Source organism: Centrocercus urophasianus, unplaced genomic scaffold (assembly GCF_019232065.1).
Source record: "Centrocercus urophasianus isolate 14NV4802_14NV808 unplaced genomic scaffold, USGS_Curo_1.0 seq_13, whole genome shotgun sequence".
Classification (NCBI taxonomy): Eukaryota; Metazoa; Chordata; class Aves; order Galliformes; family Phasianidae; genus Centrocercus; species Centrocercus urophasianus.
The window spans coordinates 38,114,294-38,142,127 of record NW_024884475.1 but is presented as its reverse complement, the minus strand read 5'-3'; the positions used below and the strand labels follow the sequence as shown (position 1 = coordinate 38,142,127).

The following is a 27,834-nucleotide window of genomic DNA, read 5'->3' as shown; positions in this document are numbered from 1 at the left end:
TCAATCTAAATGCTAACAGTATAGAACTGCGAAGAAAGATAAAAGTTATAGAGGACATTTCTCAGTTTCTGCATCAGTTTTCTAGTTCTCAAAACCTGTATCTGTAGCACTGCCTTAGTGAGCTTATTAATAACCTTTATTTTTTGTCTTCTAATTTAATTGTCAAGTTATAGCACACTCTTTGTAGTCCTCCAGCTCTGCAGCACAGTATATTTGAGCTGTTTTAACAGAACTGCAATATAGGATTTGCCAGTGTCGTGATTGTGGAAACAGATGCTTTTTTAGAACTGACAGTGTTTTAGGCTTTGTGTATTTCAGTCTATGCTTGTATAGTAAACGTGAGTAAAAAGTGTGATCTCCATGTAGAAATGTTCTTTAAATCCCTCAAGAAGTTTAACATGTTAAACTCCCTCAAAACTGTGAACTGAGAGATGTGCAGTAGAATTAGATTGGGCTGTCAAATTGAGCGTGCTTATTGTGGCCAGTTTGAGATGAGCACCACGGACCACCTACGTTCTCTGAGATATTTCATTGCTTCATTTGGAAATAATGGCTGCTGCAGGTTTTTTTGTTGTTGTTTTTTTGTTTTGTTTTTAAGCTTGACTTAAATTCAGTGCTGGATAAGCCAAATTGCTCTGAGTAAGTAGGAGTCTGGCAGAGGGCTGCAAAGATAATAAAGGGCCTGGAGCATCTCCCATATGAGGAAAGGCTGAGTCATCTGCTCAACCTGGGGAAAACTGAAGGGGGATCTGATTGATGTTTATAAATATCTAAAAGGAGCGGAGAGGCAAACTGATCAGGTCAGGCTATTCTCAGTGTTGTGTAGCAATAGTACAAGGAGCAATGGCTTAAAACTTGAATGTAGGGAGTTCCATACAAACACGCAGAAGAACTTTTCCTGTGCTCTGTCAGCTTCCTGTAGAGGTTGCCCAGAGCAGTTGCAGAATCTCCTGCTATGACGATATGCAAGACACATCTAGGTGCCTACCTATGTGACTTACTGTAGGGAACATGCTTTAGCAGGAGGGTTGTACTCAATCTCTTGAGGTCTCTTCCAGCCCTTGTGATTGTGTGAATTGAAGTACCTTCTCAAATCTTCAAAGTGCAGAACACTGTATTTCCTGTATCCTTTGTTTGCTCTGTCTGACCAATGCCAAAATGTACCAAATATATGTTAGAAAACTTACTGTCCTTATCAGCAGAACTAGTATTCTCAGCCAGTTTTCTACTTTCGAAGCTGGATGATGAGGACTTGGTGATGAAGTATGGTGAAGCTGAGTTTCAAGAGTCAGCTGTACGAAGAGGATTTGTGAAACCTTCCTGCTCTACGACCCGGTTGTGTTCACTGTTAACATGCTTCTGCACATCCTGTTATGACCATGTTGGATTCCTAGTTACCATGTGAAACACTAGTAAGCTTGTTCTAATCACTCTAGATTGGAAACCATTCACTTACGGTTTTGTGGAGGTTTTTGTATGAAGATATTTCAGTGGAACTGAAGCTGCTAACAAAGGACACAATTAAAAAGTTAATATGTTGAGGGGAATTTTATTATGTAAACAAAGGTAATTTTTCTTAGTCTGTTTGAAAACAAATCTGCAACATGCAGAATACAACAAACATCAGTTAAAATCAAGGCAGATTCTTTAAGTATGCTGGCATAACAGTCGAATAGCCTCGTCTTCAGCAGGAGGCCTGAATAGCATCAGTTTTCATCAGTAAGGTCTCCTTAAATAGTTTCAGTAGTGCAACAGTGATTTAACATCACTGTCTGAGCCATAGGCAGCATTATTTTCCCACCAGTATTTTCAGACAAGACAAGTAACTATTGTGTTGTTCCCATGTGTGACATGACTACTTTGTTCTACCTCAAGGTTTTTCTGATTTGTCAGTTACTATGGCTCAGAGGATTTGTGGTTAACACAAGCATGTTATGTATAGGTTATTTTCACACACTTGTGGTGGTGTAATTGGAATGATGATGTGTGCAGTAGGAATCCAAGCCTACTGGATGGGAAAAAGGAGTGGTTCCCTGAGGAAAAGAAGCAGTTTCTCTACTGGTTTCAGGACTCAGATGAACTCTGATCTCCCGTATAACACTAAGTAGTGCATTTGTAGAAAGGGATGAGATAATCTTCTTTAGACTTTGACAGCTCCCTGTCTTTTATGATGTTAGCTTTTCAGTTGGCTGTTTTTTAAGAGCTTCCCTGTTCAATCTGGAAAGAGGTATACAGGCAGGAGAGGTGTTCTGGTTTTGAATCACCAAGCATAGGTGTCTTTATGGGGGAGGACAGAGGCTAAGAAAACCAATTGCAGGACCACAGAAGAGCTGAATTTAAAAAGATTGCCAAACTAAATTTGAGAAGTTAGAGCAGCAATTACCATTTTAGGAGTACTGTGTGATCAGCTAACAGCTTACCAAGGGATTAGACAGCTATAATTCAATGTTATAGAGGCCAAAAGTGATTTGCTGGCTTAGCAAGCAGCTCTCTAACTGCTTTTTTAGTACAACCCAGTTGAATGAGGTGCTTCATGATATGCGTAACTTAAAGCATATCTTAATAATTGTATTTACCAAGGAATATGCAGAAATGCATGTGCATTTACTGAAGCAGGGTATGAGAAGAAAGACTGCTGATGGGATCGACATATCTATTCTTTCTTTTTTTTGGTCACCCTACTACATTTTCTACAGCAAAACATGCAGCACTTGACAAGAATGAAGCCAGCAATGGCTGCACAGATGAGCAAGAATGCCAGAACATCCAGGCAGTGGTACTGGTACCAGGTAAGATGGTGAGCAGCTGGTCTCAAGTGCTTTGCTCCTTTGTGGCGCATGACAAATTCAATCCAGAAGACAGCTCTATCCAGAGGCTTAATTGGCTGGTCATGATGTATCTTGGATAACTTTAAAACACTTTCCTTGTAGCTGAAAAAAGAGACAGGAGGTTTGTCACTGATTTCTGAAAACAACCCCGTCCACCACTGGCTGTTGTCTTGAGGAAGGTAGGAAGTTCTGCTTTTACTTTCATCAACATTATATAAAAATATTTGAAACCAGCCCTGTTTATTCCTATCTGCACAAACTTTAATAGAGAAAGTCAATCTTCTGCAAAGAAAAATTATGCCAAATGATTCTAGTTACTCTGTAAAAAAGCAATGTAAACTTTATTACATCTGTTCAGGTATGTTGCTACAATAACCTAAGGATACTGGAGACTCAGATAAGAGACCTGCTACAGCTCCATACAGACAATAGATAAAACAACTTTGCATTTTCATGCAGTGTATCCAAAGAATTTATGCTAGCAGTGAACAGAGAATCATCTCAGGATGATTCAGGATTGCTCTGAAGCTATCTTTCTCAACGGAATCTTAAAATGCAATACAAAGTAGAATTGCTGGTCTCTCTTTTCTGAGAAGATGCTGATTCTTAGAAAAGGTTTGTTTTTTTTCTCTAAGACCCAAGTGCCAGCTACACAATATTCTGAGTTCCCAGAAGAGCTAGCATGTCTCATCAGCATGTCATCAGCAACCCAAAGTTTAAATAACATTACTCTGGTGGAAGAATAAAACTCACGTAGAATTGTTAATGACTGTATTCACTGCATCGACTAGATCCTGCGTTGTCAGTGTGCTGAAATCCAGCTCAACTGCAGCTCCTTTTGCCCTCATGTGAGCAATGTTGTCATGCTGGTCAGCAAACATGGGAATCCCAACCATTGGGATTCCATGGTAAATAGCTTCATAGACTCCATTGGTCCCACCATGAGTAATGAAGGCCTTTGTCAAGGGATGGCCTGCAACAGGGAAGGTGAGACGTGTAGCAGCAGCAGGCCACATTCACAGGAGTATCAGAGCTGTCAACTACAGGAGCAAATGCACCCTGACTTCCAGATGGGCACCAGAGCATGCTCTCAGCTTAACTCGCACGTTTGTGTTTGAATGCAGTATGTGAACTGGTATATTCCTCTAGACTATGGTAATATCTCAGCCTTTCTGTAGTCATGCTGTTATAGTTTTCACACTGGCTCAGGTTCATAATAGCCTCTTCTGCAGCCTTCTTGTTGACCTAAGATGCCTGATGTATTTTGAAGAATGTGCCCCGGAAATGAATTGCAGGGGATGAAGTCCAGAGCACATACTTTCTTTCTTATTGAAATATTATTCTTATGTGGTTCTTAGTCCTTGCAGACTGATGTCACTGGGCTCTGTAAGACTAGGACTTTTCCTTAAGAGATCCATCTGTATAGCTAAGCTCAAATTGCTGCCTTCCTGAGCCACTGATCCCTACCCCTTTAGGGTATGGTTGTATCTTCCATGGTTCTTGTATAGCCCACTAACCATAAAGTCAAAAACAAACTGAAATTATGGCTTCAAGAGCTAATCTCTGCTGCTTGAGGTGCAGAAGTAACTGTAGCCATCAAGTGTTGGGGTTCTTTCACCCAAATAAGCCATTTTAGCAGAAAAATAAAGGAAATAGCTTTTTCCAAGGGTGTAATTCATCCCAGATAAAGTCAGTCTCACCGAGCAGGTCATTTTGGGGCATCCAGTCATAAATCTTGGTGTTGGAGCCCAGGGCATCTGGTTTTTTACCTTTGTATCGCCAGAGAACCTTGAAGAAAGGAACACTGAGATAAACGCTATGACTGCAGCATTATCTTCTGTGTTACTACGTCTAAAGCAGAGCATTATCTCAAACTCACATATTCTTTGTCAATAATTCAAACAGCTTTGGCTGTAAGTTAGATCTTAGGTTAGTTATTTTGGCCCATGACGTACCTCCGCACCATTTGGGTTGGGAATGGGGAGGAGGAATACCTTATTTCTACCTGAGATGACTCAGCAGTCTGTTTCTGCAAAGCCCAGCTTCTCGCCATGGGATTTCCAGCAGAGATGCAGATAAAAATCAGACCAATCAAATGTAGGTTTGCTAAAGGAAGTGTTAGTGACAAAAAAAAAAGGCAGGTTGTTTTATACTTGAAAGTAAACTCACATTTTGTGGAAGCTGGCTGAGCGCTTTGGCAATCACATCACTTTTTTCCTTGGTTAGGTTGTAGACCATTGACCCGAGAGAAAATATCACAATGCCATGTTCCCCTGAACTCTGAACAAATTCTTCAATTTCCTAGGGGGTAGAAGGCATACGAACAGTAATCACACAATGCATATTACATGGATTATGTGAAGAGAGAGTATAATTTATTTAGTTTATTAAGAAGATGATCGTGGTGTTAAAAGCACTTCTGCTGACAGAATGCTATTGCAAAGATACACATTGCCCTCGGCCGAACAGGCAACTTCTCCCCAAGAAGGGGCAAGACAAGCGTCAAAGCAAGCAGAAGAAGCTTTATCTCTTTGAATGCAAGTCAGGAAGTTTCAGGGAACGTTTCTTTGAGAGCATAACTAGCAGGAATGGATCCTGGCACTGGAGTAAGAAGGCATACTCAGGCATTCTCCCTGGCATAGTTTGTCATGGTATGCAGACCTTCAGGGGGATACATTGCTGAAAACTGACAGGTTGTTGCAGCATCCTGAGTAGCCAAGTCACTGCTGTCACTTTGATAGCCAGTTCTGCATTTCCTGTAGTATAGCATGTATTGCTAACCAGACTTACCCTCTGCTATTCTATGATTCTATGATCTTCCTGTTCCTTCTTTGAGTTAGCGTCATGTGAAATGAAGTAATAGTATCCAAAGGGGAATGGCTATACCTCTCTCTCAACCCTTGTAGCAGTTAAGAGTTGTAACAGTTAAGAATCAAGAAAACTTACTTTTTTTTTTTCCTTCCTTTTCAGTAAGCAATTTATACTGCAAAATATCCTGCCTCCTAAAAGGCTTCACAGGGGTAATAATCTAGACCAGAGCTTGTTATGTCTTCATCATCATCAATATCCAGGAGTTTCAAATTCCACCTGAAAATTGCCAGTCATAGCAGCCTGGAAATGCGCAGTATTTTACTCCCTTAAAGATGCCTTAAGATGAGCACCAATAGAAAAAGTGTTCAACACTGATCTCTTTCTGCAAGTCTTGGCTCCATTCTGTCTAAAGAGTGCTTCTTGTCAAAGTGTCCTGCTGCACCAGTTTTATTTCGGTGTCTTAGAATTAAATTTTACACTTCACTGCTCTGAGGTAACACCTGCTTCTCCTAAAACAAATACCATCTTGCTGACTTACCTATTGTCTTTTGACAGCAAGCTGTAAACCCAGCCCTAGTTTGTACAAGCCTGGGCAGATTGCTAACTAGCTTTCTCCTGCTCTCACCAGCAGCAGAACATCTGTTTTGAGAATGAGCTTTCTGATGACATAGCTTATCAGGGATGAAAACAGATTTTGTAGATAACCAGCCAATGGCAGAACAAAGTCAGAATACCTTTGGCAGTGGCTTTGCAGGCTGGCAGTGAAGTCCTCCAACGAACTCAAAGTTGGGCAGAAAAGGGCGAGGAAATTCAAGATCCCAGTATGTTCTGATTAGCCATATATCTGCTTTCCCCATCGTCTCACACAGGGTTGTGGGCCTTCCTGTGGGCAAGGTACAAGGCATTCACAGCAATCATTAATATAATCTTGTTTGCAGTACATTGCAAAATACTAGCCCCACCTTTGTATTTTGGTACTCCCAGTCAGTGTACTGTGACAAAGTGAACAGGAAGAGAAAACCTGGGCAAATCTAGACCTATTCCTTGTCCCGTCCCTCTTCAGTCTTCTGAAGTTGCCACAAACAAAGCAAAAGTATCTTTAAAACCATTCTGAACCTTCAGGATAAATGTATATGAACAAGTTGGGAAGCATTTAATTTCTGTGCATTTCCTGCACTGCTGGAAAATGTAATTACCTATGCTTGTAATAAAACGCCATTTGGAGGAAGAAAACGGTTACAGAAAACTTATGGCCACATAAGATTAAATCACAAAGTGATGATCAGAAGTCAGGGAAGAAGAAAGTTTTTAACCAAGTTCTTTTGTGTTTTTCAAATGATGTCTCAGTCTGTGGCTGCTCAGACTACAGTGAAAAAAACAGGTACAGTTAGCCCAAGTTCTGCTGGGGACTGGGAAAACTTCTGCTGAAACGTATAGAGAAAAATTGGCCCAAAATGTAGCTTTTGGAACACTATTTTAGGCAAAATGTCTTTAGAAATTCATCTGCAGGAAAAAAAAAAAGGTGTGGGGGGGAGCTCTTTTATAGCTTCCCATTTGGAAAATACATATTCTTAGGCACATCTTGCAAGTTCTCTGTGGAGTGAGAGTGGAAAAGGGTTAAAAGTGTTAAATGATCTTCCAAGGCCAATCTAATGCAAATAGTATCCAATCAAAATAAACAGTAGGAGGAAAGTTGCCCATAAAGCATCTTAAACTACTTGATCAGCGTTAAAAAGAAATAAAATGGTGGTGGTGGTTTTTTTTTTCTATGCTACTATTATTTTTTTTTCTGAAGTAGAGGGCAATGACTCAGCTATAAAATTACAGGAGTGACAATGACATCTGCACTACTGGAGTGTAAGTTCAACTCATGGAAAAAGGGCTAGTCGGGAAGGTAGAGGTGTTTGCTGAAAACAGAGGAAGAGATTGGAGGGCAATAGACCAGATGCCCTTGTGCCTGCTTTTCATTTGTTATCTGTTTGAACGTGGATATTCTAGACAAGGTTCAATATCCATTTAACTGAAAGGTCTCTTTTATAGACTTTGAGTCACGCCATGTGCTGTAATAGGCTAGAACAGAAGTTTTGAGTATATAGGTTAAGGAAACTGTGTTTCAAACTCTGTATGATGACAGAAAGGGAAAGGTCTTCTTGGAGGAGATGAACCCACATTTAGCATCCATACCAATCAGGGCTGCCAGATACAGATGATGCATGCAACATGAATGAATGCAACTTTGCCCTTTTCGTCCAATGACAGCCAGTGTTCCTAGTTAGAACAAGACTGGCTCAATTTCAGTCTTGGTTCCATGTTACTTATGGAGCCGTCTCCAGAAGCTGGCACTTAGTGAAACAATGATTTTACCCTCCAGTCTTTATCCACTGCCACCTTAGCTGTAGAAGTGCCTGTCCTCAAAATTAAGAAACAACAGTTGTCCTCTGAATTCCTCTATAGGCACTAAAACAGGCATGCAGCTCACAAGAAGAACTGACCAGCAGTACCATTACTGACAAAAATTGCAACTAAATGCTCTAAACATCCTTAAATGGAAATGTAACAGGACTGCACTGGTATCTGTTAGGCTATACAAGCCTTAAAAGATAAAGCACAACCTCTGTCAGACTAACACAGAATTATCATCTCTGCTCTCCTATGAAATAAGGTAAATTGTGCACTACTGTGTATTGAAACTACTACAATTTTGAATGAAAAAAAAATATTAAAAAACTGAATGAAAACACTCTGCTGAAAGTATAGAAAAGAATAAAAGAAATCAGAGATCTGTTCATAGAATCATAGAATCACTTAGGTTAGAAAAGACCTTAAAGATCATTAAGTCCAACCCCAACCTAACCATACTGCCCTAACTCTAACAACCCTCAGCTAAATCGTCCCTGAGCACCACATCCAGACAATTCTTAAACACATCCAGGGATGGTGACTCGACCACCTCCCTGGGGAGCCTATTCCAGTGCTTAACAACGCTTTCTGTAAAGAAGTGTTTCCTGATATCCAAACTAAACTTACCCTGGTGCAACTTGAGGCCATTTCCCTTCGTCCTGTCACCGGTAAGAAGAGACCAACCCAGCTCTCGCTGTAAGCACCTTTCAGATATTGGAAGAGAGCAATAAGGTCTCCCTCCCCTCAGCCTCCTTTTCTCCAGACTAAACAGCCCCAGATCCTTCAGTCTCTCCTCATAGGGCACATTCTCCAAGCCTTCACAAGCCTTGTTGCCCTTCTTTGGACCTGCTCCAGACTAGTGTCTTTATCTACTGTAGTAATCTACAGCCCCCTTCAGAGACCTTTCCCTCCCGTCTATCATTGATGGAAGGAGCTCAGTGTGCTCTCTTCTAACACAGGACTACATCTTCGGGGAGGTCATCTACAACACTGAGACATTTTAAGGAAATATTCTGTGACTATAGCACTAAGCTCTCTAAACATTCAAAAAGCACAATTTATGCACGAGAGACAGTTCAACAGCTGCCTTACCCAAGACATTACTGTAGTATCCATCCCATTCATCTCGCCAAAACTTTAAGAAAAATAAATCCATGGCAAAATAAAAGAAGAAATTCTGCAGTCTCTCCACAAAGGACATCTGGTCTGTCAACCCTATTGTGCTAGCAGGAACATAAGAAGGTGGAGATGGGAGTCCACCACACAGCCGCTCTACCACATTCCCCTCAGAAAAACGGAAACTGTAGACAAAAGGGATTCCCAGGAGGTCTGCTGCAAGCTCACCACATACAGCTAGAGGGTCAGCTATTAGAATATCAAACTTGGCCTGATGCAGCCTTGCTATCACCTCAGGATTTGACACCAAGGCATCACAGGAGTGCTTTGACAAGTTGGAAAAGGAGTATATGGCTTCTTTCATCTTCCACATAGTCGTCCAGGGGAACAGATTAGGGAGGTCATTTATCCAGAGATTGAAGAAGTTCTCCAAGAGAGCATCCAGGGTCTCTTGGGTGATGTTCACTTTCAGGACTTCAAAGGTGAAAGGAGATGACGTGTCTTGGTAGTCAATGAGCAGATTTGCTGATGGTACCAGCACAGTCACTTCATGACCCCGGAGAATGAGCTCTTCCAACAACACTTTCATGTTGATCCAGTGACTGGCATCAGTGGGCCAGACCACCACCTTCCCACAAAAGCCAACACTCCAGCAGCATGCAAAGGTCCAGAGTAGCCAGGAGAATCTTTGCCTCATCATCTCAACAGTCTACACACAACTCCAGTCTGAGCATGCTTGAAACAGTTACACTACTTTAGTGTGCAAACAACTTTGGAAACAGCCAGTAAAAATGAGATTCACTTGGTGCCAGCCTTGTCAAGAGAGTGCGTCAGTACAGTTAACACCACCTGAAGGAGAGCTGGGCAAGCAGTAAATCCTGTTCTGGAATCTCCTGCAAATCTGCAGCCAACCTCTGGAAATGAAAGCACATCCTGTTTCTGCTCACCAGAAAGTGCAGCCTGCAGCATGCGAGGCCCAGAAGCCCTAACCCTGCTGCCAGATCTCCAAGGTACACATCCCCGTGCACAGCAGTTCAGGCTAGGGGAGCCCAAGGAGCTCAGTCTTTTCACTTGATTACAGCCCACATTTGCTTCTTTGCCCTTTAAGAACCAAACTACCTGTATGTCTGGTTACGGTTTTATTCTCCTGATTTACTACGTGCAGACACAACATCATGTTGTGATTCACAACAAATCTGCAGTGTTCTCTCATCCTGTGTTCATCATTACCAGATGCTGTGGGCTCATTACTGGAAGGGGACAGTCCTGGCAGAGGTCATCACAGCATCAAGGCCATTCCATGGAAGAAAGAGGAGGAAATGGAGAGCTTGGGTTTTGCTCACCTTCTTTGCCCCTCGCTGTTCAGGGCAGTCCAACACAAGAATCCTAATTTCCCCTCCTGAAGGCAAACCCACAGATAGATCAAAGATGCCTTGTGCCACTGATGTGTAAATGGAAGAGAACAGGCATCTGCTCTTTCCTGAGCAGAAGGATGAGGCTTATGCTGAGTTGAAGTATGGCCTGGGCACTCCTCCAGGAGCCCAGCACCACTACATGGGACCCTCACTGGACTGATACAGCTCAGACAGGAGATACAGCAGACTGCAGTCAGTGAGAAGTAGGCTTACATAGAGTTTGTACGTATAACCTTAAGTGCTAATGCACACATATTATGACTAGTAGAAAACCCAATAAATCACTCATTTAAGGCAGCCTGAAGCTGACACAGCCTAGGTTCAGCAAAGTGCATTGCTTCCAGCACAAGGCTGTCTAGCTGCTGCCAAACGTGATAAGCAACACAAATAAATATGTAGCTAGTAGTCCAGTAGTAAGACTTCCTGCCAACTTTGCTCTCTCAACAAAACCACACACTACTACAGATCTGAAAAATAAAGGCACTTAAATCTTCACATGGAAATAACAACCTTTTAATTCCTTCTCCCCCACCACAAAATAAATAAATAAATTTCTTAATTAATGAATGAAGATTATCCTGTTTCCTCCTAATCATGACAAGAACTCTTTAAAACAAAAATTCAAAATTAGTTCTGCAGTTGTTATTAGATAAACAAATAAGCAACTCCAAGTACTTCTTTAAGATACCTTCAAAAAAGCCGAATACTTTTTTTCCTTGCAGCGGGGGGAATTGTATCACCGCCCATTGAGACTCAGTGCATTGCACTCTTCTTAGACTGCAGGAACAGCTGCTCTTCCAAATCCATAAAGACCTAGGGAGCCTGTTTGATCTTCATTATGAGGAGAGCTAAGGAGTGAGCGTGTTACTAAGGGAAAATGAGGTAACTTTGGTAGACAGCCTTCTAAAAAATGTATAGCTTTCTTCTTAAGAAATTTTAGCTCAGTAGTAACATTTGGTAGAAATGCAGTGGTATTCTTCTCTTCTTTGTGTCTGTTGCATTTGACTGACAGGCTGTTTCAAGTGGTATTAGCATTTGATAGGTTTGCCTGTGTTAAAAGTACCTGTATGGTTGTAGCTGTAGGTAGAAACAGGTAATGTTTGTTCTTGCCTGGGTTGTTTGCTGTGACACAAATATTTTGGAGGAAAGAAATTCAGGACTGCCTTGGTCCTAACTTGTACCTTGGCACCAAGGCTCTGGGTTTGCAGACCAATGTGTAAAGCATGTGTAATCTCTGCAAGTAAGAGCAGCCTTACCTAAAACATCACTGTAGTATTGATTCCAGTGTCTCCAGAGAATGTAATGGTATGCGAGGTCCTGCAGAGCATAGGAGAACATGTTTTTTATCCTCTGTGTGTAGGTCATCCTGTCTGTTAGGGCGCTTAGGCTGGCTGGCACGTAGGAAGGAGGAGATGGGAGCTGCCCGCAGAGCCGCTCCAGTGTGTTGCCCATGGAGAACCGGATGGTGTATATCAAAGGGATACCCAGCTTCTCTGCAAACAGCTCCCCGCTGGGCATCAGTGGGTCTGCCAGGAGGACATCAAAGGCAGATGCCCTCAGCCTTTCCATAAGCACCTTGTTCTTCACAACTCCATCGCAAATGATTCTGTTTATGTTCTCTAACTTGCGTAGCACGTCAATTATCTTGTAAGCACTTTGCCAGAAAGGTAACCTTCTCTCCTCGTAGAACCAAAAATAGAGAATTTCCTCCATTGCGGCAGCCATCTCACTTTTGCTGACTGGCACCTCGACCATCTCAAACTGGAAAGGTGAGGGCTCGGTGCCATTGAGGATAAGGAAGCATGAAGGCAGCAGCACAGTCACCTCATGGCCCCGGACTACAAGTTCTTGCAGGATAAATTCCACGTTGAGCCAGTGGCTGTTGTCAACTGGCCAGACCAACACCTTCCCACCAGACACGGAGCCCAGCACAGCCAGCAGCCACAGCACAGCCACCTTCTTTCCTGACATGATTTACAGTGCTTCTCAGTGCCTCAGTGGCCTTGCTTCCTCGGGAGCAGCAGAGCACACTGAAATGGGCTGGGCCTGCATGACCGGGCAAGGCAAAGAGCCAAGGTAGCTGGTGCAAAATCCCGTCGTGGATAACAACATGTTTTCCTGGGGAAAACATGACTGGAACCAGTTGGCTCCATCTGGCGGCCAGTGACCTGATGAAGCTGGAAGAGGTTTCCTCTGAAGCAATGCAGAGAACTGCGAACTCAGCCCTGTGGGGGTTGGCTTTCTGAGCTGTCCTGGCTTTTATGCCTATCTAGCTATCATTTGTGTTATTTTTGGTACAAGAGGTGACTTTGTCATTCCTCTGGCAGCTCCAGTGGCAAATGATGTTCAGAGAAGTGTTCACCCACTTGTGCATCTTTTTGCCTTGTGAAGCCACTGAGCATCTGTTTGCAGTACGCTTAGCATGGTGATCCAGGGTTGCAGCTGGCAAGCTGATCTCCATGTAGATGAGATGATGTGGTAAAGCAAGCAACTTCTGTGTCAGAATAAGGCTGTCCTCACATGAACTTTCCTCCTCCACAGGTGTCCTGAAAGGAGACTGGAGCTGCAAGTTGATGGCCATGGGGCTGTCCTGTCTGCCAGCAGGTCCCAGTATTATGCTGTAAGTAGAACCAGAAGCTCTGGTAAGCTGCTTTATTTACAGCCGTACTTCTGATTTCCAGGTAAGAAATGATGTGTGACTTCTTCACTGTGCCAGAAATAATCATTGTGGTCCTACCTATTTTTGTTTTCCCAATCATGTCATTGGGCAGAGCATTTTCTGTGCATCCTGTGCTGTCAAGAGCACCCTTTCCAGCATGCAGGGGAAGTGAAAGTGGTGGTCAGGCCCTGAGAAGCTGAGCTGAGGCTCCTGTCTACTGCACACATGACAAGAGCTTTCTGTGCTTGTGGAGTTCTGCAGCATACAGGCATATTGCGTCCTGTGAGACTTGGAGGTGCCCTGTTACACAGGGTTGGTGTGAGCTCAGTAAACATGTCATGTTGATTGCGTACTTACCCAAGCACATTTTTCTATATATTTGCTCAGAAGAGTCCAAAACAAAAGCCTTTGAGGAAGACTTGTTATTTTTACTGTTCCCTTGTAGGTGGAAGGTCCGTTTGCACAAAACAAGTTGTATTTAGAAAGGATTGGTTTTCTTTACCAGTGATGTAAGTGAAGTCTATTGCAAAAGCACAGTGCACCTCAGTTGTTATTGAGGGTCAAGGCAGGCTTGTAGCTCACTTAGTTGTGATGCTTTGCCCCAGGAAAGCAGTTCTGTTGTGTGCTTTCAGTGTGAGCACGGGAGGGGAAGAAGTATGAGCTGAGCTCTCCATGCTGAGAGCGCGCTGTGCTGGGAAAGTTTCTTAAGACTCTACATTAGAATTAATTATGGCAAATCCCTCAGTTGGAATGCCTGCAGATTCCTGTCTTCACACAGTACCATGCCAGCACAGCATCCTGACAAGGGGGGGTGCAGTTGATACGAACGTACTTGACTTGGGCAGTTTGGCGAATGTTGACTTAAGACTGTAAGGATTGCCTGGATAGATTGAAGCAGGATCTCCAGAGAAATGTGGCTTCTGTTTTGTAGATTATATTAATTATTTTGGTCTCAGAAATCACTCTGGCCTACTGTTTCAAACGGCCATTACATGCTGTGTATAAGAGGTCAAAGAATCACAGAATCATTAAGGTTGGAAAAGACTTCTAAGATCATGCAGTCCAACCTCCAGCCCACCCCCACCATGCCCACTAACCATGTCCCTCAGTGCCACATCTCTGTGTTTCTTGAACACCTCCAGGATCAATGACTGTACCACCTCCCTGGGCAGCCTGTGCCCATGTCTCACCACTCTTTCTAATAAGAAATTTTTCCCAATATCCAACCTGAACCTCAACTGCCTGACTCTTTTCACTGGTGGCTTACCCACTTTTCCACGTATTGACAGTAATGAAAAATTTGTTGGTGGCCGTGTGTTGATTGCTTCCCCCTCCAGGCCTTCCCTTTGCCACCCTCTATGCTCCCAGCTCTGTAGCTCACAGTATGGGAAGCTGAGTAATAAGAAGCTATGTAGCAACAGCTTACCTAAGATCTTGCTGTAGTAGATGTCCCATTCTCCCCAGTAGCTCTGGAAAATGTAGTCTTGCAAGTGATAAGACAGGATATTCTTAATTCTCTCGCCAAAGGACATGTGGTCAGTGAGTTCAGACAGGGCCGCAGGTGTGTAGGATGGTGGGGCTGGGATTTTGCCACAGTGCCTCTCAACAGTTGAGGCTGGAGAGAAGCGCAGGGAGTACACGAAGGGCAGTGCCAGCTTGAGAGCTATGAGGTCCCCGCAGAGAGTAACTGGATCTGACAGTAGCAGGTCATAGTCAGAGCCCTGTAGATGAGCCATCAGCTCCTGGTTAGTCAGCACTGCATCGCACATCTGCCGGTTGACCTGGTGCCAGCTTTTAGACAGTTTCCCCAGCTCTCTGTAAAACTGCCAGAAGGTCGAGGCTGTTGGCCTGTTGTTCAGCCACAGTGCCACAATCTCCTCAATCAGGTTTGCAATGGTGTCTTTCTTGAAGGGCACGTTAAAAACCTCAAATTTCTCAGTGGTTTCAGCCTTTGGCTGAATGAAGAGGGAAGCATTGGACACCAGGATGGTCACACTGTGCCCACGGCGGATGAGCTCCCGAATAACCATCTTCACGTTTAGCCAGTGGCTGCCCTCCGTTGGCCAGACCAGCACATTCCCACAGAAGACAGGTGCTACCAGAGCCACATAGAAAGCAAGAAGCTGGAGGCATTTCTTGGAGCTGGTGGCTTTTGTGGCCATGGCAGAATTGAGGACTAGATAACCTGGCAGCTTTCTCTTCCAGCTGGGAGAACTCCACCTCTGTGTTGTCTGTGAGAGTCTGCTGCTGCTTGAGCAGGGCCTTTCAAACCTATGTGGTCTCTGAACCAAAGACAGGAAAGGATGCTTGGTGATTTGCTTTTCCCTTTCTGTTTTCTACCATTAACCTCCCCTTGACGGTACTCCTTTCCCTAGATAGGGGTGGCAGCAGTCCCAGCGCTGTCAGAAGTCCTTGCTTCCCTCAGACCTGTTCATTTGCACAATAATTTAATTCTTTGTTTATTGTACTTTTTTAGTTTCTCCCTAAAGGGATAAAATCCTTACTGAGGACATGAAAGCAAATAATAGGGATTTTCTTCCACTATATAGGTGCTATATTAGTCATTAACTGCTGGTAGATATGTAACTATGACAAAATAAGTGGTATCTCTGTAAACACTGAAGGAATATTGAAATTTGCTGAAGAATGCACAGCCATATCTGACTTGAAGCCTGTTTTCAATTGCAAAAGCCATGATGCCTGCATACTTTAATGTTTCTACCTTTTATGGTACAAATTATGTATGCAAAATATATTTTTTTTACTCTTTGTTCCCAGAATATGCACAGGGTTCTGCTGAGCCAATACCAGCTGTGCTGCAGGAACTGTGTGCATGAAGGTGTGTCCAGACTTGGGGCAAGAGCCCAAGGCTACACAAGCCAGATGGACACCTGTGATGGGACTAACAGGAAAAAAGTGATGTTCCAGGCATCAGTAAGCCATCTCAACCCTTTCACACTGTTTAAGTAATACAAATCATGGCAGTTCTGGTGCTGAACGGTCATTGCTGCTGTCTGGGGCACATCAGCACTATGACATTGGTAATATTGTAGGCTTGGTTTGGGTATCTAACGATGGGTCTGACTACCTCCTAGCTGCCAGAAGTGCTTCTTGAGTTGGAACCTGAGCATCTTCTGGGCTGTCTCTCTTTTGGAAATGTAAGCACTATGTCTTGAAAGGAGCTTTTAATCACTAGGAATCAAAATGGGACAGAACATGGTATGCTCAATCTAACATGGTTCAGCAAATTGAAAGAAGCAATGCCATGCAGCAAATCTCTTACCTAGAAGAGCCTTCCAAGGTGCAAAATCATCAATGTGCTCTGGTTCACACGATGCAATGCGCTGTGCTGGTTTGCTTCTGTGTGTTGCAGCTCACCTGCTCTGAGCCTGGGCAGCTCTGGCAAGGCTTGGCACTGGGCAGGACTTTAAATAAGTTTCTCCCTGAACATGTATTTTCAATAGGAGGGAGTAATACAATATAGGATGATCATAAGGAGGCATGTCTTCCAGGATTATTCATTGCTTTGTTGTGCTTTGGTAATCTAATAGTTTGGATGGTCTTCTTTGTGCTAGGGAATATTGTGATGTTGCTACAGAGCCAGATTCTCAGAAGGATTTGCATCCTGTAGGTCAGAGATACGGTTTCTGAGGCTAAAAATATTTTTTGCTCCCATTAAGGTCCTAGCTGTTATAAAAAAAAATTGGTTGTTATATAATAGACTCACTTACAAACTGGAACAAAGAGCATCTTGTGCTTTGTTTGCAAAGCTTTTCAAGAGTTGCATGTTAGCCTTGCTGTTAAGTACTGCGAGTGGCATTTGGTTCCAAAAGTTGAGGTAAATGTTACTAACTGGTAACTATACAAATCTGAAGATACATCTCTATATTGATCTTAAATTTTGGCTGTAATACATAAACTTTCTAAACCCTCTGTTTGGGGCAATTATACCAGCATGCAGCATGTTGTGACAGTAATTGGTTCACCTCCAGCAGTTTCTCTGCAATTGTAGAATCAGATAATGGCTTGGGTCGGAAAGGACCTTAAAGCCCATCCAGTTCCAACTCTCTGCTGTGGGCTGGTTGCTACCCACCAGATCAGGCTGCCCAGGGCCCCATTCAGCCTGGCCCAGGGATGGACATCCACAGGCTCTCTGTGCCAGTGCCTCAACACCCTCACAGTGAAGAGTGTTTTCCTTACATCTGATCTCTATCTACCATCCTTTAGTTTAAAACCATTACTCCTTGCAGGTGGAATCTTGTGAGTGGAGTAGAAGATAACAATAGCCTCCCTCGCTCTGCTGGCCATACTTCTTCTGATGCAGCCCAGCATGTGGTTGGCTTTCCAGGCTGCAAGTGCACACAGGGCTGCTCTCAATCCACTCATTCCTCATCTGTACTGATGCTTGGAGTTGCAAACTCAGTTGAGAATCATAGAATCATACAATATCCTGAGTTGGAAGTGGTCTGCAAGGCTCGCTGAGTCAAACCCCTGGCTCCACACAGGACCACCCAAAACCCAAACCCTATGTCTGAGAGTGTTGCCCAAATATTCCCTGAACTCCAGCAGCCTGGGGCTGTGCCCGCTCCCTGGGCAGCCTGTTCCATGTCCACTGGTGCAGAGCCTTTCCCTAAACACTCTCGTGGCCCTCCCCTGACACAGCTCCATGCCGTTCCCTCAGGTCCTGTCGCTGTCACAGAGAGCAGAGCTCAGCACTGCCCCTCCACTCTCTGTGAGGAGCTGTAGCTGCCATGAGGTCTCCCCTCAGCTTCCTCTGCTCTGGGCTGAGCAAACCCAGGGACCTCATCCAATCCTCATATGTTTTGCACTCTATACCTTTACCATCTTCAAAACCCCCAGTAACAAATTCCTCTGTAGAAGCCAAGAGCTATTGCCAGAGGAATCAGAGGGTTAAAGCCTTCCTTTAAGGGTAGGATTTGAGAGGACATATTTTAAAGGTGGTGCTCACATTACTCTTAATGCAGAAAAGATAAGCCTTAAGAGGATTTGAGGATGAAATCCAGCAAACAAAAGAAAAGTAAGCTGAAGAAAATGAATGGTATTACGTGCCTGCACTTTTACATATCTAGCCTTACTCAGCATAATGGCTGAAGAAACTGATGCAACTTCTGGTCTCTGATAGCTGTAGGTTACTCAAGTTTAATGACATAAAGGTTAGGGCATCCAGCCTCGTGTTTTTCACACACAGGTACAAAAACATCTTCCACATCTTCCCAAATGTGACAGCAAGTAAGCCTCGATGACCACCGGGACCTCAAAAATTCAGCACCAGAGCTGAGAAGGGAGGCATTTGCCCTGAGAAGCACCGAATCACATCATGTTTACTATGTGTTATTTCCAGAAAGCAGTCTTGGAGCTAAACAGAAGCTTGGAAGTCTTGATTTGGTAAAAGACAAGTATTTAAAAGGGAGGGCAATGTGTGGGTGGAAAAGACTGAGGTTGTTTGGAGGTTGTTTCATCCCCAAGTGTGGGATGAGATGGGAAGTTAGATGGAGGAACACATGCTGTCCACAGTAGAAAACTGATGCCCTTGCAAACCCCAAGTGTAAGAGGGAAACTCCAGCAACAGGTGATGAGCTGAGACCTGTGCCATAATGCCATTTCTCAGCCAGCTTGTGACTTTATCTCAGCATTGCAAGAGAACAAAATGTACCTCTGCTTACAATATTTCCTTGTTCAGTTTCAGATTTTTAATTCTCTCCACTGCTGCTCAGATGCTGCATGGACACCTTTGCATGTAAGTATACAGACAGTGGGATAGCTCACGCTTGGGCCTTTCCACTCTGCAAGGGAAAAAAAAAATACAAACAACACAACAAAATGAGAAAGGATCCAGGCCAAGCTTTGTGTACAGTCAGTGCTTCATCTTGTCAGGAGAGACTGATGTCAGCCCTCCTGCAGGACTGTTATGCTCCACAGGCACCACCAGATCTGCAAATGGGAGAGTGTAGGTATGGTGGAAGCCATCCAGTGCCTTTTCAGCCCTGTCTGTGTCAAGGTTTTCCCTGAGCCAGGTCAGCTCAGAGGTGATTGATTTTAGTGCGTGAAGTTTGGACTCAGCAGGGAGTTGTCCCACATAGCAATCAGGCAAAGACCAGGCTGTCACGGGCTCTGGCAATGAGTGTGCAGCAGCCATTGCTCTGAGCTATGCAGGAATTTACTTACATTTCATAATGCATTTATATTTTAGTAGCTCCACAGAGGATGAAAAACAAATGAGATCTCTGCTAAATTTTGACCGAATTCACCAACTGTACCTATCTCTGATTCCATACTTTATCCACCTGCAGGCTTTGTAGTCTAAGAAAGCAATCTGGAGGCAGAGCAGAGCCCACCTCTGTATAGGGGGAATTACAAAAGGGATAATTTTTTTTTTCTGCTGATGTGGGTGCAGCGTGCCACTTGAGAAGCAAGAGGAAGGGAAGAGGAGGGAATGTTGCAAGACCTGGCTTTGTATCAACACAGGCATGCAAAGGCTTTGTAGAGGACAGGAAGTGCCTGGAACAAATTAAAACCAAGTAATTTGCATGCGTGTTGGAGCAGTCTGGCAAAAGCAGTGGTGCTTTCTGGAAGCAGCGGGAGCAGAAGTGAAAGGAAATTCCTGCAGCTAGTCGTCATGTTGTGGTGCTGAGGGGCTGCAAGAGGGACTGCCAGGAGCAATCCAGCGTTCATACAGATTTCTTCAGCATAGAAATACATGGCCAGGGAGTGATGGCCTGAGGAACACCCATGGAATGCCAGAGAATGGGGTGAGATGAATGTGAATGAAAGACTGGTGGTTGTGTTGGTGCAAGAAATAAGGGGCGTAAAAACAAAACAAGCAACACCCAGCAAAACCAGAATGTCATTATTGAATGCCTTGGATCACTTCACCTGCATCTGGGAAAGAAATCACACCTTCAGAGAGATTCCTTCAGAGACAGCAGTAGTGGATGTTCCAGGTCTCCGACAGTAAACAGGACTACAGCTCTCTCTCGGCAGTGCGAGGGATGCTTTTGGCCCCATTCCACTTACCATGCTTCTTTCCCATGGCTCAGCTGCTGTGTGACCTCAGTGAGAGCTTGTCATCAGCACCTGCTGATGGATATGTGAGGATGGAGATGGTGGACACTGGACCACTGTGTGCAGGGTGGCAGCAGAGACGTGCACAGGAGACAGAAAACATATTTGTTTCCCATGTGTTGGAAGCACATCTCTGACTTATTTATTCCTCCCACCAAAAAGCTGTGTGTGTGCACAGCTAGATGTGTGTCCTAATGGATGATGCTCAACATAGTGATGCAGCTGGTATCAAATGAGTATGAAATGATGCTGGGGAGACAGTGGGAAGGCAGAAGTAAAACTCTTTTATTTTTGCAAAAACAGAAATCTGAAGGTGTGTGAGACTCAGATTTCTGTGCGGAAGCATAGGTCGGTGCCCATCATCTTCTGTGCATAGTACTGGTCAAAGAGCGCATTCTGGGCCATGGTGAAATGGTTCTTCCAGTCACCAGTGATGCCTGGGGGGATGAGAAGGGAGTGAGTGGGGCCAGAGGATCCAGGGAGTCTGGGAACCCACTAAGGTTGCTTACCTTTGCGCATGAAGGGAGAGACGCCCTGGTCCATGAGGTGGGAGGGCACAGTGCTGTAGTTGGTGCTGGGATTGTCCCGCATGGCCTCAAAGGATGTGTGACGGGCAATGGCCTCCAGTGCCACCTCCGTCAGCTCCCGCCCCAGGAACTGGGCCACCTTAACAATCTCGCGGCAGAGATCCTGAGGCAAGGGCTGGTGTTCAGCCCCAGTACCACCAAGCCTCAGCCCCACCATCAGCCCCAGCCCCTCACCTCCTTCATGTCCTCATAGAAGAGGTAGAGGATGGGGTGCTCCTGCCGGCGCTCCCAGTAGCCCCGCACGTGGTCGAACCAAGAACCATAGGCCACTGTGTGGGGAAAGCAACCATGAGGGTGCATGGCAGCACCCTCAGTGTCCCCGTGTGCTCCCATGAGTTCCCCCCTACCTTTGCCGGCCATGAACGCCTCCAGGTACTGGTCCCATGTTCCTGGGTGTTGGTCCAACTTGTTCATCAGGTCAAAGTAGTAGAAGGAGACGGCCACGTCCTTGGCATTGCGACCCACGTAGATTATCTGTGGAAGAGGCTGGTGACAGCACCTGGTTCTCCAGTGGTGAGGCTCTGAGCACTACATACAGTGCTGAGAAGACCAAAGTTGAGGGCTACCTTGCAACCATTGTCCCAGAAGGATTTGGGCAGGATATGTGCAGGCAAGTGGCTCTTGACCACACGGGGTGAGTGCATGGTAGCTAGCACCTCTGTTCCTGGGGACCACAAAGGATTTTCCTGTGTGCCTCTGGGCACAGCCCCTGGTGGGGTGTCCCCAGATGAGCCCTTCCCCCCCTACCTGCTGGCATCTCCCCAGGGGCAGCAAATTCCAACATAGGTACCCGTTTGGTGATTGCATCCCGTTTGCACTTCTCAGGATCGCCACCTTGCAGGATCATGTCCACAATCTCACTGACCCAGGTGGTGCCTGGAGAAATTGGCCCATTGGGGAAGGTATTGAAGAGACTCTCAGCACCACCAAAGTCCCCAGACTCCAAATGAGTACTGTGGGATGAAAGGAAAGTCCACATGCACCTTCCCAAGATAGCAGGTCCTGGCCGTGCCACATGTTTGACCCCAGGACCACCACACTGCTGGGATTTGGTCTGCTCACCAGACTTGGGGAAGGTGGCCACCACAATGTCTTCAGGGCGGCTCTGGAAGTTGTCCACCCGTTCCCAGTTTGGGGCAAAGGCGCAGACCATGGGGATGCCATGCACCATGCTCCAGGGCTGGCGCAGGTATCTGTCCACCGTAGCCATCCTGATGGGGACAATGGAGGACTTATGGGAGGCAGCTGCTTGGGGGAGCAGCCTAGGACCCCCTTGTCCTCCTGGCCTGTGGGTACCAGTCTTCATGCACAGCTGGAGAGTTGCAGCCTCTAGAACAGTGAGTGGAGCCCCAAAGGTGTCCTGGGTAGTAGAAGCACCACCCCGAGCACCACTCCTCTCCTCCTATCTAGGGAGGGAAGCATGGAGACAAGGACTGGGAACATCCTGCAGCAGCTCCCATCCATGGAGGAGGCTTTGGGGTGCTGTATGCACCCCTGCAGAGCCCAAACCCCATGCCTTGTCATGCCAGGGGCTGGGTCCCATAAGTCTTTGAGCAGCCCTGCCCACTTGGTCCCATGAGGCACCTACAGTTCCAAGGGGCTGAGTATAGGCAGGAGGCCTCACCTGGCAGTGTGCGCTCTGCACAAGGATGGTGACAGCGGGAGAGCAACAGGATGGTGACACCGGGAGGGTGGCACAGGCAAGGTAGCAGCAGAGGACAGGGAGGCTCAGGTCCAGCGGAAGCTGTGGAATAGAAGTGAGGAGGACAGAGTGTGTGTGGGAGGAAATGTTTGTCAGCAGTCTACATACAAGGAAGGAGGAGCAAGCGCCGGGGAAGTTCGGAGTTCATGAGTACTGAACTCGGTGGCCCCAGTCTGGGGAATGATCATAGGTGTGTCAGGGATGAGGCAAGCACAGGGATGAGGCAAGCACAGGGATGCAGCAGCCAGCACACAGAGTGGGCTCAGCAAGGACACTTTATTTCTCTCTAGCAGCACCAAGAAAGAGGAAAGAGCACATGGTGTTGCTCAGGTGGTCCCGTGGGCATGGGTGGATGATACAGGGCTGTGGAATTAAGACAGGAGAAGGAATCTCAGATGTGTGTGCGAAAGCACAGGTCGGTGCCCGCCATCTTCTGCGCATAGTACTGGTCAAAGTGCGCACTCTGGGCCACGGTGAAGTGGTTCTTCCAGTCACCGGTGATGCCTGGGAGGGTGAGAAGGGAGTGAGCAGGGCCAGAGGAGATGAGGGGCCTGGGAGCCCTCTGTGGCTGCTCACCTTTGCGCATGAAGGGGGAGACCCCCTGGTCCATGATCTGGGAGGGCACAGTGCTGTAGTTGGTGCTGGGATTGTCCCGCATGGCCTCAAAGGATGTGTGACGGGCAATGGCCTCCAGTGCCACCTCCGTCAGCTCCCGCCCCAGGAACTGGGCCACCTTGGCAATCTCGTGGCAGAGATCCTGAGGCAAGGGCTGGTGCTTAACCCCAGTACCACCAAGCTTCAGCCCCACCATCAGCCCCAGCCCCTCACCTCCTTCATGTCCTCATAGAAGAGGTAGAGGATGGGGTGCTCCTGCCGGCGCTCCCAGTAGCCCCGCACGTGGTTGAACCAAGAACCATAGGCCACTGTGTGGGGAGAGTGGCCATGGACGTCACCACATGGCAGCACCCTCAGCATCCCCATATGCTCCCATGGGTTCCCCCCCACCTTTGCCGGCCATGAAAGCCTCCAGGTACTGGTCCCATGTCCCTGGGTGAGGGTGCAGCTGGTTCATCAGGTCAAAGTGGTAGTAGGAGACAGCCACGTCCTTGGCATTGCGGCCCACATAGATCATCTGCAGAGGAGCTGGTGTTGGTGGCACTTGGGGATTTGCAAGGTGCTAGTAGGGCTGGTCATACCCTTAGTTTGCAGAGTCCCTCCTGTTATGTCCTCTCCAACTTTGTTACCTTGCAGCCTTTGTCCCAGAAGGTTTGGGGTAAGATGGCAGCTGGGATGTGAGTCTTGATTATACGAGGGGATGGCATGTCCTCCAGCTGCTCTGTGCCTACAAAAAGCACTCCTACTACTAGCAGGATACACCTGAAAACCACAACCTGCTCCCACTCTTTTTAGCCAGTGTGGCCCCTCCAACCTGGGGGTAACCTTTGCCCAAAGCTCACTACCTGCTGGCATCTGCCCGGGGGCAGCAAACTCCAGCATGGGCACCCGGTTGACAATGGCATCCCGCGTGCACTTCTTGGGGTCACCACCTTGAAGGATCATGTCCACGATCTCGCTGATCCATGTGGTGCCTGGGATGGAAGGGACAAGGTTCTGGCTGGTGCTGTTCCTGCCCTAACTCATCACAGGCACCCAAATGCACCTTGAATCTTCCCATGCAAGGCCCCTCTACCATGCTGAGGCTGCTCACCAGACTTGGGGAAAGTGGCCACCACGATGTCATCAGGGCGGCTCTGGAAGTTATCCACTCTCTCCCAGTTCTGAGCAAAGGCAGTAACCATGGGGATGGCATGCACAGTGCTCCAGGGCTGGCGCAGATAGGCATCCATTGTGCCCATTCTGATGGGGACAAGGGACACAGGATAGCAGTGTGGTCATCACAGGGCCACCTCATCCCTGTTCAGGCCCTGAAATTCCTGCTGAGCTCAGTGGCCATAGGAGGAAACCCTGTCTGGTGTGCTGGTGTCCTGGGAAGTGGCGCCTGCCACCTGTGAGGTATATTGGGAACCCCTGAATTTTGGCGCCAAAGGTGGGGAAAAAGAGGGTGCCAAGAGGGGAAAAAGCCCATTATCCTGCCTGGCATCAGCTTTTGGGGCAGCAGAAGAAGAGTTTTGAGAAAAGTGAGTGCTGCCCCTTGGGCAAAGGGCAGGTCCTGAAGGATAACTTGTCCTTTTCCTTGTGTTGGTGTGGGTGGCATGACACACCGATGCATCTGGCAAACCAAAGACCTGGACCTGTCTCTAGACCCCTTTTGTGATCATAGAGATTCCCAAACCCATTTCTTAGGGCCTGCACCACCCCACAAAGCTGGCCTTGCAGAGATCAACCAGCAAGTGGCTAGCCAACACTCTGCAGCTGGCAGGGAAATCAGATTTCCCCCTCCTGAGCTCCTCTGGCCTTGAGGTTTAGCATTTCAGAGGCTGGTTGGGGGCTGCTCATTACCTGCTGCTGTGTGACGTGAAGAGTAGGGATGCTCTGCCAGCAGACACAGGGGGCTTTGTTTTCCTTTCCACACACAGAAGATGGAGGCGCGGGGAGGTGCTTGGGAATGGGGACGTCATTGGGGGAGGGAAAGGGCGTGCAGGGTCTGGAGCCGAAGGCGGGTTGAGGGGCGAGTCCAGCACCTATGATGAGCCGAGCTCAGCACCCAATCCTAAATGGAGCTGGGGAAGGGCGACACTTGCATGGGGCTCACTGCTATGACACAGCACTTAGGCTCGTGCCCAGAAGGAGGGTCTAAAGTTTACACAATTGCAAAAGTGCAGTGCCAGCAGCAGCCAGAGCACTGCTGGGAAAAGAATTTAAGGGAGACGCGCTGTGCTGGGAGGGAGGTTGCATATCTTTTTGGCAAAGCCAGCAGCTGGAGACACGTGGAGATGTTCCTCAGTACCGAAATTCACTATTTTGGAAACTCAAAAAACCAAAGCTGGAAATGGCATAGGTGTGAGATTTGAGGCTCCAGAGCAAAATTCCTGATGGCAAAGGGATGGAGAGCAGGTTACCCCAGTGATGCCTGAGCAGAAGCATTGCAACTGTGGGTTAGCAGGGATGATCCCATGTCACTATGCCAGTGAATGGGTGCTGGAGTTGAGTGGGGCATGAGATGTTTCCTCTTGCCTTTGCCCTGACAACCTGGGGCTGGTACAATAGCAATGGATATTTCTGCCCTGCTACTGCCCACTCTGCAAAGCAATCTGCAGCAATTCAGAGGCATAAACACGCCTAGGCAAAGAGGTACTGTGGGGCAGTGGGTACCTTCTGGCTGCTTTGGGGTTTTTCCACTCACAGAGCAATTGTTGAGCTTCTTGGCAATATTCTGTTTATTGCAATTTATTACAGGAATAAAAACGAATGGTAGCGTGCCCCAGTCTGGCACTGCTGCAGCAGGAATCCAGTGCCTGCTCCCCACTGGTTGCCGAGCCCCCACGATGTGCACCCCTCATGCCTCCATCTGGAAGCAGAGATCCGAGCCTGCCATGTGCTGCTGGTAGTGCCGGTCAAACCACTCGTTCTGAGCCACAGTGAAGTGATTCGCCCAGTCGCCGCAGATGCCTGAGGGGGTAGGAAAGCATGTGAGGCAAAACCTGCCCCTCCAAATATCTGCGTCCACAGATGAGGGCTGCAGTGTGGCCTAGGGATTCCACTCACCAGGCACCGCAAGCCAAAACCCACCTTTCCGCATGAATGGGGAGAGGCTGTGGTCCATCAGTGTAGTGGGCATTGTCTCATAGTTGGCGGTAGGGTTCTTCTTCATCTCCTTGAAGGAGGTGTGATGGAGGATCCTTGCCACCATCTCCTCTGCCACCTCCTTGTCCAGGAACTGCAGGATTTTCTGAACCTCTCCCCATGGGTCCTGAGGAGCAGCAGGAGTGGGGATGCTTGCTGCTGGCACTCCCTCAGAAATCACTTGGGGCAGCAGGGGTAGGCTCCACACCCCCCCTCCAGATTATCCTCACCTTCTTCATATCCTCATAGAAGAGGTAGAGAAGCCACTTCTCGTGCCTCTTCTCCCACCAGCCCTTCACATGATTGTACCAGGACCCATAGGCCACTGCAGGATGTGGGTAGGGTTAGCTGAAAAATGGCACAGCAAAGGATGCCCTCCTCACTGGCATTTATCAGGGGAGTCTGGGAATTCAGCCCCTACCTTTCCCATCCATGAATGCCTGCAGGAACTCGCTCAGTGTGCCAGGATCAGGGTGGATCTTGGCCATCTGGTAGAAGTAGTAGTAGGAGACTACGACGTCCTTGGCATTGCGAGCCATATAGATCACCTGGAAGGAGCCAAGGCTGTGACTGGGGGGGGCAGCAGTGGTGTCCCCTCACTAGTGCCCCAAAGGGAGAGAGACTGGGAGCTGCTTCAATACATTACCTTGCAGTCCTTCTCCTGGAAGGAGGCCGGGAGGAGGTGAACTGGCAGGTGGGTCTTCACCAACCGTGGGGATGGGGTTTTCTCCAGCTGTTCAACACCTGCAGGATGGAGGCTCAGTGCCCTGACCCCACACCCGCTCCAGCACTGCTCCTTCCCTGCACAGCCCTCAGATGCTCACCGCTCAGTATCCCAGGGACATTCATCTCCAGGAAGGGCACCCTGTTATAGATCGCATCCCGCCGACACTTCTCCAAGTTGCCATCATGGTAGATTGCATCCAGGATCTCACTCAGCCATGTTGTGCCTGCAGCCCATGGGTAAGCATTACAGGGGCCAGCAGTGTAGGAGCTGTGAACTACCCAGCTGTGCCCCATCTTTCTCCTCCCCATCTCCCCTAGAGCCACTTACCAGACTTGGGGTAGGTAGCGATGAGCAGATCATCGTGCTGGGCTTGGAAGGCCTCCACCTGTGGCCAGCCTGCCACAAAGGATTTGTAGAGTGGGATGTCATGAAGGCGGCCCAGCTCTTGCCTGAGCACCTCATCCTTTCCCATGCTGGCAGCCGGTGCCCACACACTGTCTGTGCCTGAGCCCAAGGGAAGGGCAAAGTCCATCCCACATCACGTGTGGCCTTAAAGGGCAGTGAGAGCCTCCTTGCCTGGCCCCACTGAGCTTTTTTCTACTGAAAAAGCAGTCGGTCCTTTTGGAATGAGACATGCTCAAGCAGGACAAGAGTTCCTCCTGCTCCTACAGCAGCCCCACGACACGGTTTTGCTGTTGGATGGTTTCTCTTAAGTGCCAGCGGAATAGTGAAACGCTGCTCGGCAAGGGCAGGGAATGCCTG

The 27,834-nt window shown here is 47.0% G+C and overlaps 4 protein-coding genes across 6 annotated transcripts; all 4 read right to left on the bottom strand.

The window, feature by feature from the left end:
• Window positions 1-1,533: 1,533 nt before the first annotated feature.
• LOC122156805 (UDP-glucuronosyltransferase 2A1-like) lies at window positions 1,534-12,603 on the bottom strand. 3 transcript variants are annotated; one of them, XM_042811964.1, is made up of 6 exons: window positions 11,827-12,603; window positions 6,374-6,522; window positions 4,998-5,129; window positions 4,529-4,616; window positions 3,582-3,801; window positions 1,534-2,930 (listed from the first exon to the last, which is right to left on the bottom strand). In XM_042811964.1, the coding sequence occupies exons 1-6, from the start codon at window positions 12,539-12,541 to the stop codon at window positions 2,654-2,656; spliced, it is 1,581 nt and encodes a 526-aa protein (XP_042667898.1). In that variant the 5' UTR covers window positions 12,542-12,603; the 3' UTR covers window positions 1,534-2,653. The 3 variants fall into 3 exon arrangements, with proteins under 3 accessions (XP_042667898.1, XP_042667897.1, XP_042667899.1); XM_042811963.1 differs by lacking the exon at window positions 11,827-12,603 and adding an exon at window positions 9,132-9,978; XM_042811965.1 differs by lacking the exon at window positions 11,827-12,603 and adding an exon at window positions 8,667-8,736.
• A 7,973-nt stretch (window positions 12,604-20,576) lies between these two features.
• Window positions 20,577-22,605, bottom strand: LOC122156809 (sulfotransferase family cytosolic 1B member 1-like). The gene is made up of 8 exons (XM_042811970.1): window positions 22,524-22,605; window positions 21,962-22,110; window positions 21,647-21,775; window positions 21,466-21,563; window positions 21,247-21,373; window positions 21,074-21,168; window positions 20,822-21,002; window positions 20,577-20,749 (listed from the first exon to the last, which is right to left on the bottom strand). Exons 2-8 carry the CDS (start codon window positions 22,107-22,109, stop codon window positions 20,637-20,639), a joined length of 891 nt encoding a protein of 296 aa, XP_042667904.1. The 5' UTR covers window position 22,110; window positions 22,524-22,605; the 3' UTR covers window positions 20,577-20,636.
• Window positions 22,606-22,858: 253 nt separating this feature from the next.
• LOC122156807 (sulfotransferase family cytosolic 1B member 1) lies at window positions 22,859-25,195 on the bottom strand. Its single transcript, XM_042811966.1, has 8 exons — window positions 25,062-25,195; window positions 24,310-24,458; window positions 24,062-24,190; window positions 23,846-23,943; window positions 23,607-23,733; window positions 23,430-23,524; window positions 23,178-23,358; window positions 22,859-23,105 (listed from the first exon to the last, which is right to left on the bottom strand). Exons 1-8 carry the CDS (start codon window positions 25,178-25,180, stop codon window positions 22,993-22,995), a joined length of 1,011 nt encoding a protein of 336 aa, XP_042667900.1. The 5' UTR covers window positions 25,181-25,195; the 3' UTR covers window positions 22,859-22,992.
• A 720-nt stretch (window positions 25,196-25,915) lies between these two features.
• On the bottom strand, window positions 25,916-27,619 carry LOC122156808 (sulfotransferase 1 family member D1-like). Its single transcript, XM_042811967.1, has 7 exons — window positions 27,400-27,619; window positions 27,170-27,295; window positions 26,992-27,089; window positions 26,767-26,893; window positions 26,576-26,670; window positions 26,292-26,472; window positions 25,916-26,171 (listed from the first exon to the last, which is right to left on the bottom strand). The coding sequence occupies exons 1-7, from the start codon at window positions 27,602-27,604 to the stop codon at window positions 26,059-26,061; spliced, it is 945 nt and encodes a 314-aa protein (XP_042667901.1). The 5' UTR covers window positions 27,605-27,619; the 3' UTR covers window positions 25,916-26,058.
• Between the last annotated feature and the right edge of the window lie 215 nt (window positions 27,620-27,834).

Coding starts and splice junctions, on each gene's coding strand:
- LOC122156808 (XM_042811967.1), bottom strand. CDS start 27,604: ATGGACTTTGCCCTTCCCTTGGGCTCAGGCACAGACAGTGTGTGGGCA. Junction 27,090..27,169: donor TGTCCCTGGGATACTGAGCG/GTGAGCATCTGA, acceptor TCCATCCTGCAG/GTGTTGAACAGCTGGAGAAA. Junction 26,473..26,575: donor TCTATGAGGATATGAAGAAG/GTGAGGATAATC, acceptor GCTGCTCCTCAG/GACCCATGGGGAGAGGTTCA.
- LOC122156805 (XM_042811963.1), bottom strand. CDS start 9,855: ATGATGAGGCAAAGATTCTCCTGGCTACTCTGGACCTTTGCATGCTGC. Junction 6,523..9,131: donor ATACTACAGTAATGTCTTGG/GTAAGGCAGCTG, acceptor CCTTGCCCACAG/GAAGGCCCACAACCCTGTGT. Junction 4,617..4,997: donor TCAGCCAGCTTCCACAAAAT/GTGAGTTTACTT, acceptor CCTTTCTTCAAG/GTTCTCTGGCGATACAAAGG.
- LOC122156807 (XM_042811966.1), bottom strand. CDS start 25,180: ATGACGTCCCCATTCCCAAGCACCTCCCCGCGCCTCCATCTTCTGTGT. Junction 24,191..24,309: donor GGCCACTTTCCCCAAGTCTG/GTGAGCAGCCTC, acceptor CTTCCATCCCAG/GCACCACATGGATCAGCGAG. Junction 23,944..24,061: donor CCCCGGGCAGATGCCAGCAG/GTAGTGAGCTTT, acceptor TGCTTTTTGTAG/GCACAGAGCAGCTGGAGGAC.
- LOC122156809 (XM_042811970.1), bottom strand. CDS start 22,109: ATGGCTACGGTGGACAGATACCTGCGCCAGCCCTGGAGCATGGTGCAT. Junction 21,564..21,646: donor CCCTGGGGAGATGCCAGCAG/GTAGGGGGGGAA, acceptor TGTGGTCCCCAG/GAACAGAGGTGCTAGCTACC. Junction 21,169..21,246: donor GGCGTTCATGGCCGGCAAAG/GTAGGGGGGAAC, acceptor TTCCCCACACAG/TGGCCTATGGTTCTTGGTTC.